The 13,475-nt window shown below is 48.8% G+C and overlaps 1 protein-coding gene across 2 annotated transcripts in view; it reads left to right on the top strand.

The window, feature by feature from the left end:
• The window catches only part of NSMF (NMDA receptor synaptonuclear signaling and neuronal migration factor), a 50,546-nt gene that overhangs the window by 25,018 nt on the left and 12,053 nt on the right, over window positions 1–13,475 (top strand). Inside the window, exons 4-7 of one of the 2 annotated variants that reach the window (XM_072883247.1) lie at window positions 912–987; window positions 8,168–8,220; window positions 10,312–10,401; window positions 12,068–12,189. In XM_072883247.1, the coding sequence (XP_072739348.1) occupies window positions 912–987; window positions 8,168–8,220; window positions 10,312–10,401; window positions 12,068–12,189 (341 nt within the window). The remainder of the gene's footprint in view (window positions 1–911; window positions 988–8,167; window positions 8,221–10,311; window positions 10,402–12,067; window positions 12,190–13,475) is intronic. The other variant, XM_072883248.1, reaches the window with a different exon arrangement.

Raw genomic sequence — 13,475 nt, 5'->3', positions numbered from 1 at the left:
TCCCAAATGCCAGGGATCCAGTCCACTGAGGTCTCGCACGTCTTGTGTCAGTGGATTTTGATACACCTCTGATTCCCTGCCTGACCAACTTCAGCCTGAGAGTTGTCAGTAGGAGCTGCTTCTTGATCAGATTCCTCCTTCTGGTCACCACCATTCCACACGCATAATTAGTGACTTATTCTGCTGCCTGCTTTTTGTCTTAGTGGTCGTTATGTGAAGATGATGCGGTGTCCTAATGCAACGGAATTAGGAAATAATCCGCAGTTGGTTCAGGCAGGGCAGTTTACAAACATAGGGGACTAAATAAGCACAAGAGTTGTCTGCAGATTGTATAGCTGATGTGCAGGTTGACTTCCAAAACCAGAAGAACTCATGAAGGCCAGGTCATCAGGAGCAGGTGTGTGAGGGGTTTATTGAAACTTCAATGGTAGGAAAGAGTCTTTCTCAGGCTTACAGTTGTGAAGAGAGGAAGATGAATGCTTCTTGTCTTCCACAGGAGGCTGTATCAGAAAGAACTGGATGAATGGGACATTTCAGACTAATGGTAGTAAGGAAAAGGCAGAGGCTGGAAAATGCCTCTGAATGCCTGAAAATGCCTGAAGAATGTTTCTTTCCCCTGTTTTTTTTTCTTGTTCAAATGTCTCTTCTGTAATTCCTGGATTATTCTAATCTTCCACGCTTGGGATAGAGCTTTCATTCTTCAGTTAGTAGCCTGATAAACAGGCTTAGCACAAATTTACAAAACACTCAGTGTTTTGTAGTGTGCATATATATGAGAAGGATGAGACTCTCCTGTGTAGTACAGGGCAGGATGCTGAAGAAAAGTACGAAGAGAAAGAGCTTGGAAAGTCTTGCTGTCTGAACGATGTCTCTGCCCACTGGGTTCTCAGGTTTTGCTCTCTCTTTTCCAGATGATGTCCCCATACGAACCTGGTTCCCAAAAGAGAACCTCTTCAGTTTTCAAACTGCTACTACAACTATGCAAGCGTAAGTGAAACTACTGCCATAGCTTTTACCATGTATCTTAAAGTTTGTGGCTCACTCAAAGCTGTTTGTGAGAGCCTGGAGCAATCGAGTTGTATGTTTGGCACCGCAGTCCGGACGTGAAAGAGAGAGAGAACCTTGTTCCTTATTAATTTCTTTTTTGCACTTATTAGTTCTTTCCTACTACTCCCACTTGTTTGGTTTTACCTTCTTTAACTCCCTGGGCTACCCAACTCTTCTCTGCTTCCCTTATTTTCTCTGTGACACTGTGCCATGTCCCTGGCTGCCTCTGCCGAGTGAGGATCCTGTGGGAGCACTAGCTGAGACTCTCCACCACTTGCTTCTGCTGCAGCCACTGCCCTGAGGGAACATTATTCCAGGCTTGCCCTGCATCCGTCACTCCAGAGGAGTGTGTCTCTATAGGATGAGATATAGCCCTACAGCTTCTGTGCTGGTCTGGTCATTTGAAGAAGGTGTCAGTAAAATCTCTGCAAAGCGTGAACAGATCTGAGTTAGGAGCAGCCTCTCCCTCCACACTCCACGCAGCCTTTGGTGCCCCTGGTTGCTGTGTGTTGGGAGGAGGCAGTTCTGGAAGGACTGAGGAGAATAAGGGGAAGCCGCATTTCCAGGTTGTACCCAACTTGTCAGGAAATCCAGTCAGGAAAACCAGTCTTGTCAGGAAAACCAGTCTTCCTGGTTTCAAGTATTTCCCACCTGGCTGGAAAGCCAAGGCAAGCAATGAGGGAAATGAGATGCTGTTCTGCCTTCTAAGGCCCTTCTCCAGCCTTGTCACCTTTTTCCTGTGTCCTTCTTCCCATGTCTGCGTCACCTTCAGCTCTACTGCTCTCTTTATTTCTCCTTGTCTAATCTGATGTCCTTTTTGTAATCTATTTCTCTGCCATTTCTTCTTTCCCTCATACCTTGTCCTTCCCAAATCCCAAAAAGAGGCTGATTGTTGATGTTGGTATAACCCAGACTGGATCAGACCTGTAAGGACTGATGCAGGGAGGGCTGGATCCAGTGCTGGGGAGAGGGGTGGCTGCTGAGATATTGGAAGGGATCTGCATCCCCCCGAAAAAACGCTTATTTTCATGCCCTTTCCCTCCAGCTCAGCTGGAGGTGTGACCCACCCTCCCAGCATGGGGAACAGCATGGGGGAGGCATTTGCCTGGTGCCACTCTGCAGAATCTGACGCATGGTGGTAGGGTGCTAATCCCACCCCGACAGTGGGAGTGAGGAGTCTCCATAGGCTTCTGCTCTCTCTGTATTGTCCTAGTGCTGCTTCTGTGACCTGACCTCTGTGTCCCTCTGCCTCCTCTTCAGGGATCGTAAGTCTGGTGGCACCCCAGCTGGTTAACACTCCTGGGCACCAGGCTGACAGGGCCTGTGGGCAGTCTGAGGGCAATCTGAGAGATGCTTTGCTCTTTAGAAATGTTGGCTGGTAACAGTGAATGGTATTTTATGGTTCTGATCTGACACACCAAACCATGCACAAAATCAGCACATTTCCTTTGCCTTCAGGCACATCCTTTGCTATCTGAAGTCATCTTTGCTGTGCACAAGGTTTATTGCAGGATGGTGGCCCATGGCAGGGCTTACAAGGCTTGGAGCTGTTGGAGGCCAAAGTGAGGTTGGTTTGGGGAACAGTGCCATAAGGAAATCCTTGAGGAGCACAGCTCCCTCATTAACGTAGCTCCCTGGTTAACGTTTCCGGAGATTCTGTGCTGCCTCTAGAAATGGCATGGAAACATCTCCAAAAGTTCAGGGCACTTCCCTAAGCTGGTTGGAATGGCTCCCCCAGCTGCCCTTGTCCTCCTGGCCTCTGCTCTAGTGTTTTCAGCCCACCATGCCTGCTTCCTTCATAGACCAGGCGGCGTGAGCTGACTTCGCAAGTCTTTGTCACTGTGGGAGAAGGTCTCCCTGCTCCAGAAACCCGTGATGTGGAGGTCCCATCGTAGCCTGACAGGCCACATTCAGCTGTCAGTTGTACACCTGCATGTTCTCTGGATCTGCAGCTTAATTTGCATCCAAGCCTCATGCCAACCCCGCCCCAGCTAGGATTTAGCTCCGTCAAGTAGGAGTCTCACCACTGAGAAATGTTTAATTTGAAAAGCAATTTCTTTCCACCTAACAAGAAATATTCCTTCTGGAGTGAGAATTCCCTCAGAACGCTGGCCAGGGCTGAGCACTAATGAATTCCTCTTCTCTTTCTTTTTCCCTGCGTCTCCTGGAATCTCTAGCATCTCGTAAGTATAATCTTAATTTTTTCATTTCCTTGTCTGTTGGTGTCCTGGATAAACTCTCCTCTCCTCTCCCGTCCATCATATTCACTCGTGCTTTCCCTATGCTAGGGCTGTTTGTCAGCTGGCAAGAGGTTAGATGGCTGCACCTGGTAGGCCTACATGGATCACACCACAACCATCCTCATCTTCGAAATGGAGACTACAGTTGCTAGCATGCTTTTGTCCCTCTTGATCCTGGTGTACAGAGGTTTTGTGTCTGCAGTCTCCTCCATAGCAGGGATGATGGCTCCTCGCCCCCATTCTTTGGACTGTGCTCTGGCCACTCTTCTGTTTGCTTTAGGAACAACTGCTTCTCCAGCCACCTACCCTAGAGAGTGAGGACCTTTGGTTTGGTGAGACTTTTGCCTGGCCCCTGACTCGCACGCAGTCCTGCAAGGGCTGTCTGTCTTCCTCGGTCAGCCTAATCTCTCTCTGTTGTCTGGTGAGAGCTTTCCTGTCTGTGTTTCGTGTCCTCTCCAGTTCAAAGCTGTGTAGTTGGTTAATGGCTTAAAATGGTTTCCCAGGGCGTTCAGGGGCTACGCAGAGAGGAAGAGACGGAAACGAGAGAATGATTCTGCAGCTGTTATACAGAGGTAGGGCCCGTTTTCTCCCATAGCCATAACCTTGCCTGGTGTTGCATGGGCCCTTCGGGTGTCATTAGTGACGCTTGATGACGTTGAACGTGGTTGTCCCTGTCTGTGTTGCTGTTCATAGGGACATTAGCAGTGGCTGTGTTGGAAATGTGGAGGTGAATGATGCTGCAGTACTCAAGATAGCTAATCTCCATCTTCTTAAAGGAACACTGTCAAGTTTCTTTTAAGCTTCCAAATATAATTTACAGGATCTGTGTCTCAGGCAGGAAGATATACAATATATATATTTAAAAAATTTAAGATGCAGTTTCCCTAGCCCTCTCCCAAATATTTGGAATTTGTTTGAGGTTAGCTGAATACTTTTATGTGCTGTTGCTGCATCTACAAATGCACCTCAGAAATCTGAAACCTAGGCAAAATTAACATCTCTAGTAACCAGAAGTCTATTTCTTTAATCTTTTTTTAGAGAACAGAAAGGAAAGAAAAGGGGATGGGGACTGATTCCTTGTCCAGGTATTAGAGAAGGGTCCTGGTTTCCCTCTGCTGGCGTCACGAGGCACATCACTTAGCCACTGTTTTAATCAGAGCTGTTCTGTTTTTTTAAATGTGCCAAAGCTCGTGTATTTTGGCAGCCTACTAAGAAGGATAACACAGAATTTGTGTCATTGGTTAAAAACTGCCATGATCGCTTCAGCACTGTTCAAAACAAAGTGGGAGAAAAACATCAGGTTTTCTTAACTGGGAAATTGCCAGGAAGAATTATTTTTTTTTAGCAACTTAAGGGTGGTGGCTTTTTCATCAATAATGAAGAGAAATAGGAATCAAAACTAAAGATGCTGTAAATAAATAGACAGTGTATCTTTAAAAAGAAAGAGATTTATCAGAATTTTTTGGACAGAGGCGAGTCTTTGTTAGAAAATGGCTTGTTCACATGGCTGACAAATACAGGAGTAGGAGTTGTATACCTCGGTGGTGCTGAGTAGTCAGGATAGAGGATGGAGTCATGTCATCCTTGTGTTGAGTGGCCAGCATGTCCCTTCACCTCCTGTGGATGCCTAAGGTCTAGGCAGGATTGTACAGTGGGAGCCCATCAGCATTTATCTTGTGATAAAGAGGAGATTGGATAGCAATGATGGGCTTTTGTCGATGTGGGTTTTCGGCTGTGCCATGCAAGCAGACCCTGGCCAGCTGTAAAGATTGCGGGCAGTTAGTGTTCAGCTCTCTTCTCCAGGGAGTGAAGAGGACCCCAGCCCCACCGCAGTTTCGGATGCTTGTTGGGCAGCCCTTCATGGCCTCAGGTGTTTCAGAAGTTCAGTTGTTATCGCACAGCCTCTTCAGTGCTTGGCCCTGTGTGTCTGGTGCACAAGAAGGCTGGTTTGTGTGGCACGGCACGTGTGCTGGTGCAATGGATGTTGCCTCCAGAATGAGTGATGCCCAGTGGTTTGCGGAACCTCGTGACCACTGCAAGGAGGAGCTGGGGAGGAGAACATGAGAGGTGCTGTTGGGAGTTTTGCAGAGCAGTGATATACATCAGCAATTCTGTCGTTGACCTCTGTTTGGGTAATGAAAAGGCTTCTCTGCAGAGTGCGATTGAACTGCTGCAGGCACAGCTGCAGAGCGTGCGGAGCAGGGCTGCTGTGTCTTGAAGACCGTTTGGCTGGGATGGATACCATGGAGGTGGCATAGGGTCGTGTGGACTGTGTGGCAAGCTGGAGCCTGTAAGGAGGAGGACTGTCCAGGAAAGGGAGTAATAAGGAGTTTTTATCACTGTAACTTGAGGGATGCTTGTTGAATTTTGATGGGTGAGGAGATCTTGCTAGTGATCAAATAACACTGGGTTTTCTGGGTGCAATTGCAGGAGCCAGGCAGGAAGACTGGGCAGGTTTATGTAACCCCACTGCTCACAGAGCAGATTGCGGCTCCCCAGGGGTACTGTGCCAGCCCTTTTGTGCTAACATGCAAGCACAGAGGGGCCTGAGGACCAATACAGCTGCAAAAAGCCCTCAGAAGGATCTAGATGGCCACAGGATGCCCACATTAAGAGGCAGTCCCAGGCTAGCACCTCCTTTCCAAAATGCCTTTTTTCTAGAAGAGCTGAGGGGGGAAAAAAAAGGCCTTTGTCCCATTCTCTAAGTATTTGGTGCGATGGTTAACCTTGAGCAGCTGGATTCTCCCTGGAGCTGCCCTCAGCAGTATTTAGGAGATGTATCTAGACAGCTGCCCTCAACCCGCACTCAAGGGAGAGACCAAGCTGTCTAGGCAGCTGGGAGCATCACTCTTCTATGGCAAAGACTGCTTTACCCCCATCTCCCCCAGGGTCTGAAGAAGCTCCTCTGCGGAGAGGACAACTGAGCATTTAACAGAAAAATGGATTTTACTCCAAAATGCCAAAAGCCCAAAGGATGTAACAGTGACCTTGGCAATTAACATTGGTGCTCAGTGTCTGGTATGATCTTGGTCTCACAATGGACCATAAAGATTTTCATTCTGATGAGTTACAATGTATGTCTAAGACCTTTCTGTGTGAAGAACTACTCTGGTTCCCTTAAAATATTGCATTTATTTGGATTTGAATCTAATGCACAGTAAGACAGCCCACGTTATCAGTCATCACGCACCCCAGAAGGCTTTGTACATAGAGCCAGTCCAGCATGTGTTAGTGAAGCAAATTGTTTTAGTTCCTTGTCTAAAGAGGGCAGTTGTCTGATCCACAACAGTGAATCTTCATGTACCCAAGTAGAGCTAAAATAAATCTTTGGAAAATAACATTAATAGCCCAAGGACAGATGGAAATTTGTCATGGAATAAACTTGCTCCCAGCTTCACTACCCAGCTGCTAGTTTTCCTTCTTGAGCTGCTGAATTTGGATCCTGATGACAACATGGGATCCAAGGCCAAAGTGGGGGACAGTGCAGAAGGTGGCGTGAGTTAAGTGCTCTCCCATGAGGGCTGTGTTTGTGTCGATCTCTCTGTACAGGAGTAGACGTATCTGACTTGCTCTGAACAACTTCGCGTTGGTGCTGGAAGTGTCTTCTAGTCCAATTAGTTTGCTGAAGCATCTGCATGGTTGTAACATGTCCTTACTCATCCCACTAACTTGTGTGTGAGCCAGACGACTTGTCATTTTACCTGTTTCACCAGCAGTAGTCTCTCTTGCTTGATGTCTGCAGTGTATGTTGGCGGGGCAGAAGGGAATCTAGGAAGGCTCCCCCACTCCATGCAGGCTGCTGGTACACGGGCTCACTGACATCCCTGGGGGCCACGGGGGCTCAGTGCAGGGTGAAGTCACCCTGACTAAGTAGTGTTCACGAAGGGGTGACACTTTTCTTAATAGTCCACATGCTGCTTCTTCCCTGTGTCTCTTCTGGTGTCCTGTTTGGTTCCTGTCCTGTTTGGTTCCTGTCTAGGTGAGTGATGAGAAACTAAGAGAAACAGGTCCCTTGCACTCGGAGGGGCTGGACAGAGTCCCTTTGCCATGGTGTCTCAGGAGTGGCCAGGATGGTCTGTTTTACACAGACCTGACTACGGAGTGTAACTGCTCCCCGAAGCTTACCCTCTGGTGGACTTCCCTCTGGAGCCGTGTACTCTGCCGCTGAACTCTGCCTGTGAGTGCTGGGCAGGGAAGCACGTGGTTAGGCAGGCAGCACTCACAGAGAGCAGGCCCATGAGGACAGTCAGCCTTGCTGAACAGTGCTATCCGAGAAGGAAGAAGCTGCTTCAGTCTTTCCCAGCTCTTTGCCCTGGAGAGCAGTACGGGCTGCATGATTGCTAACAGCACGGGTGGGATTTTAGCAGCTGCTGTGAATGTGTTTGGGAATGAGCACAGCCATGAGCATGGTGTGTGCATGCTGCCTAACAGGGCAGAGCCTGGGCACCCCACTTCCCTGCTGAAGCATGTGTGGAAGAAAGGAGAGAGGGGAATAGTTACTGCTGCTTACCAGGAGAAGAGGGAGCATTGCCAGCATGGGCAGCGGCAGTGTCTTCAGCAAAGTTACAGCACAGGTGCTTTAGTCATAGGAAAGTGAAAGCAGGCCATGAGAAGGGGACTGCCATGTAGGACCTCACTTGCCTTGTACCACCAGCCCAGGGAGTTCAGAAGAAACAGCCACACTCTTGACAAACATAACGTCCCCAGCACTGAATAGGTGCAGGCTGGGAACCTGGTCTCCAGCTTTTGAATGCCCAGAAGGAAATACACTGTCTTCCCAATTTTTTTTTTCTTTTTCCTCCCAGTTTTTTCAGTCCTGCTGGGCCCAGGTATTGCTTCATATTACCTTTCTCAGAGGTTTTGTTTGGCCTTTCTTTCAGGAATTTTCGGAAGCACCTCCGCATGGTGGGGAGCCGAAGGGTTAAAGCACAAAGTAAGTGAGCACCTCTAAGATGTGGCTGTGAGGAGCTGGGGTTTGTGCCGGTGGGACACGGGGAACCCTATGTTGTGTGCAGATGCAGGTAGAAAGGACCTAGCATTGGGCCAGAGAAAGGATTTGACCTGCTGATGCCATTTTACCCTACAAAAAAGAAGGCCAGGTTGTTGCAAGTCTCCAGGACACACGGATGTCTGCAAGCAGCCTTTAAGCTATTTCCGAGAACCCTCTGCCTTGGCCGTGGGAGATCTCTGTGGCCTCCGTGCGAGGAGTGGAAGGAGAGCTGCAGCGTCCTTGTCCCATGTGCGTGTGGTTTTCAGTGATTACTGGCGTAGATGCTTGTGAGGAGAACCAGACCTGAGAGTTCAGCAGAGCTGGTGAGGGCTGCCTGGCCTCTTACTGAAGCTGCGGACCAGCTGTGGCTCCCGGGGGACAGTCCGTGCTTCATGTGCCACATGGACTGGCAGCTTTCTCTTTTCTCCTCCCCTGACCCACCACCATCTCCACAGCAGGACCTGGTGGAAAGTTGTCCGGTGGGAGCTGAGAGGACAGTGGAAAGGAGAAAGAAGAGGAACAGGGAAGAGACTGGGGCAAGGGGGAAATAAGGGAGTGTTATGCCTCACTGGCGAAGACATCACCTCTTAGGCCTGGGAAACAGCAGTTCCCTTTCCCTGAGGAAGGCAACACTCCTGCATAACTTGGTTGGGGCAGCTCACTTATCGCTGTGAAATGGGCTGAGAATGGTGTAACCAGCTCCCGAGAGCTGAGGATTGCTCCAGAAGAGGAAACAGCTTGTTCTTCCCACCCCCTGGCCGGGCATCATGTACAGACTGCCCACAGCAAAGCGTTGCTGAGTTGAATTTGCATTCTGTCCTCTCCTTTCTCATGTGCTGTGGGAAGTAAACAGCAAACAGTGTTGCCCTTTAAAGTGTCTTTATTGGCATCTGAGTTAGCACTGCCTGCAATGAACAGGGCTCACCTCCCCCTAGAGCTGTCTGGAAGTTCAGGCATGCCTCTCTGCCTTGGTAACTCTCGGGTCATGTTTTCAAAGCTTTCTTCACGTGCACAATAGCTAAATGCCTGGTTTTAAATGAAAGCTGAGGATGGAGATCACCTGAAGAACTTCCTATGTGATTTGTCTCCCTGGACGCCCACACTTGGACACACTGCAGCAGAGGACAGGTTGCTTCTCAGCTCTTGTAATGCAGATCTGCAGTGAATTCCTGTGCCGCTGACACAAGATGCTGTTACTAGATACGCTGCAGCAAACTTGCTCTGTCTGCTACCAGAAATAGGTATTAGTGGCTATAAGTGGCTGTTAATCTAGCTGTAATGGCTCTCACATGGGCTTGCCAAGTCAGACATTGTGGTTGGCAGTTCCCAGGAATTTGCCTGCGGTGCAGCCAGCTGGGCCGAGCTCCCTGGATTCCGCTTGGGAAATGCCAGTACAAACAATATAATGCCCTTTGGGGGGAAAAAAAAAAGGGGGGGGGGGGAGGGGTGTGCTCACAAGAGTGCAGGGAAGCAAAAACTGAAGGATTTCTTTTGGAACAAAATTTAGAAAGCGTGGGCTTTCCAGAGGCCCCCCTCTGTTTGGTCCAGCTGTGAGCTGTGATTGGGATGTCACTAGAACATGAAGAGAGTGCCTGCCCAAAAACAGATGTGAAGGGAGCACTGACTGGACAACTACTGCCTTCTTCTGGTCGTGTATGTGTCATTAGCTGTTGAGTACATCTTCCTGTGAGGCCTTTGAGTCAGAGCATTTACAATGGGACACTGGAATAGCTTTGATTAAATTGAGGTTTGAGCAGTGTGCGTTTAAGGAGAGACCATCAAGTGTCCTCCTTTTTCTGTGTTACATACTCTGTAATGGTCCTGCTCAGAAAGTGGGCACTTTGTCGTCTGCTGTCTAGAAGATAGACCCTTGTTTGCTGTGTGGAAAGGACTCATATTTGGCAAGTGGAAGAACAAGCACAGGGGAGTCTGTGATGTGTAGCTTTGGTGGAAATCTACTGGATGTTTTGTTTTGCTGGCAGCAACAGAGGTGGCTTTGGAGTCTGTTAATGTCGTGCTTTGGTTTTATCCTAGCATTTGCCGAACGGCGTGAGAGGAGCTTCAGCAGGTCCTGGAGTGACCCGACTCCCATCAAAGCTGATTCCTTCCATGACTCTCGAGAAAGTGAGTTCTGAGTCCTTTGAGCTTCCTCCTGTGGCCAAACCCTCCAGCTGAGGTGTTGACTGGAGTCCCACTGGAGTAACTCCTCTGTGCCCTTTTGTCCCATCTGTGATCCTCTTAGTTTCATGAGATCTGAGCAAGTAACACTCCAGGTATATGCACCTGTTCATCTGTGTGTACCTATATTTATTTGCAGAGCACAACGCATCTAACCTCAAGTTATTGTGCAGTTGCCAAAGGATATCCAGTGGTACAGCTCTCTTACAGCCCTCTGTTCCCATCATCCCTTATTTGCTTGGGACCAAAACAACCTACCTGGAAGCACACCAGTCCAAGGCTACATTCACCGTAGTGGGGCTAACCTGCCTGGCTTCCCGTGCAAGAGCCCCTTCTGAGCTCTTTCCTAGGCTAGAATAGCTCAAGAGCACAGCTGCAGCGCTCCATGAAATGTAGCTTTGATTTCCTGGCCGTGCTGGCTGCACAGATGATAGCTTGGGGCAATCTGATCTTCGTTTGGGCTGCCAGGAATTCCTCTGGGAATCTCCAGAAATGCTGCGATGTTCTGCTTGTGGAGACTGAGATGCTGTTGTGTTAATTTACAGGAGGATATGCCAGCATCTTCCCACTGTCTTTTTATAGAGGGAACAGCTTTTACCCAGATTTTATTGAAATCCTGTAGGCAAGGGACTTGGTGGATATGAGTTTGCCCATGTTGAAATAGGTTGTATTGTAAATGAATTTCACTTATGAAATGAACTACCTACCAGGTAAGCATGAGACCCACCCCTCCTAGCTGTAGAAGACACCATACCAGGTTGTAGGGGGAGATGTATGAAAGGCCAGGTTCAAAACATGACCCGATTGTTCCTTTGCAGTCTGATTCCTCCCTGCTCCCTCAGCTAACTCAGAGGCGAATGGAAAAGACATGGTTCAGACAGGCTCCAGGCGCTGCCCAGTGACACTCGGACATCCCGAAAGGCACAAATAGAGGCATCTTGGTTCTCTTTCCTCAGTCCTTGGCTTCAGGGAACCATCTCTATTTTTAACCTTTAATGGTCAATTATATTCCTTCCAGATTTTTTTTTTCCCCAGGAGGCATTGAAGGCCAACAGGTAAGGTCAATTTGGAGAGCAAATTCAAGTATACTGTTGCAATACTACTGTGTTTGCTACGGCTGTCCTCACGCTCTGGGAATTCTCTGCCAGGATCAGTTTGACCAACAAGGCAGAGTTTCTTTATAATCACTCAGAAGACATAGTCAGAGCAGTAATTACTACAAGGAGACCAGCTTTGAAGTCTTTGGACTTTTGCTCATCGGCTTGGCAATGTTAAAGTGTAGAGAGTCTGTCTGCGTTCTGTCTCCTTTTCCATTTCTGAAATGACAGGGTGACTGTTGTGAATGAGCATTTGAAAGCTAAACGTGGTGACTGTGAGAGTGAAGAAAAGTTATGTGATATGTGGTATTGGACTCTGTGTGTGCAGTCTTCATTCGTTAAGTGTTTGCCTGTTTAGAGACGCCAGCCCCAAAGTGTGGTGTCTGTTGCTCTGTGGAACAAAGGAGGGCACAAGTCTCATGGCTTGTGGTACGTCTTGCAAGGTAGCTGCCAGACAGGATGGAGTGGGGAAGGCAAGCTGTTCTGCCCTTGTAATGCACACTGTGTTCTGGCAGGCCATGACCTTCAGGATTCCTGCGGCACTTTGGATGGCGACTTTGACTTGAACTGGGAAGCAGAAAAGGAACTTGAAGCCATGGCATGTGACGGAGAAGACTTTATTCCACCAAAAATAATGGTGAGGGTTTCCAGCTCAGCTACCTGTATCTACTCGGGCTCTGTCTGTCCTTTCAGAGCTGCTAAGTTTAGGATCTTCATGGGAAGAGGCAAGTCTTTTGTATAGGCAACTCTTCAGGTGTGTATGAGGGTCACTCAGAGACCAGCCAAGACATGACATGGTATTCAGCATCTGTTATTGCTGGGGATAGTGTGTTGGAAAAAAACCTAGAAGTGGAAGGACCTGTAGTCCAACCCCAAATCAGAGCAGGACTGTCACCAACACTGAATCGAGTTAGCCTGAGTCTTGATAACCCTGACAATAGAGACCTGAGTCCCCAGTCCCAGCAGTCCGTCCCTCCTGTTGTTACTTACCTGATTTGCTTTGGAGCTGTATGTCATCCCTTGAGATGCTTTCTGCTCTTTTATCATTCCTTGATGCTAGGCTTCCCCCTGTGCTCTCCCCTGCTCTGCTCTGTGGGGTTTGGCAGACGGGACCAGAGTCTGACACATCCCTTCTTCCCTTCTTTGACCACATGCACAAGTACTCAGGCAAAATGGGGTCTCAGGCTTCCAGCTTGTTCTCAGGGCAGCATTGCCAGTCCAGCAGTGCAGTACTGTGTTTGAATGGGTCCTGCTAAGACTTGGGAAGAGTGAAGGACATGGAGACAGTCTGCTTTTATATGTGTTCCCAGGCTGTCCGTGCAGACTCAGTCCTAAAGCACCCTCAGGGCAAAGTGACCAGGTGAGACCCAAACACTAGGCACCTAGCACTTGGGTTTGTTCAGCCCTTGACACCTCCAGTGTGTCTCCCCAGGTTGTATTGATGATATAGTGTATGTGATGATTGTCCATCCCTGGACTCTGTGTATTGTGCCTCTTCAGAATCTTACATTAACTCCCATGTGGCCGAAGCAGTGATGTGCTGCCTGCCAGGAGGGAGGGCTTTGAAGCCAGCCCAAGCTGGAACCCAGGCTGCACTTACAAGCCCACCAGCACCGCTGCCTGCTCCATTCTCACAGCGATGAACAGAGGTGCCTGAAATCACAGCACAGTCAAATTGCCCGTATTCCCATAGCCCCTTGGCTTGTGCTGATGGCAGGTCCATCCTCTCAGGCTGTCGTGCTGATGGAGCCAGCTGAAGCTTCAGCCAGAGTTCCCAGGCAACCTGCATCTGCCTGACATCCTACAGCTCTGTGCCTACCTGTGCCTGATGCCGTTTCATCCCTTGGCTGGTTCCTGTTCAGGCATGCAGCTGTCCCACCACAAGCCGGCTACGCGTCCCATTTTGAACAATCCTCTGCAGCC

Source organism: Ciconia boyciana, chromosome 18, assembly GCF_034638445.1.
Source record: "Ciconia boyciana chromosome 18, ASM3463844v1, whole genome shotgun sequence".
Lineage (NCBI taxonomy): Eukaryota > Metazoa > Chordata > Aves > Ciconiiformes > Ciconiidae > Ciconia > Ciconia boyciana.
This window is presented reverse-complemented; position numbering and strand designations above follow the sequence as displayed.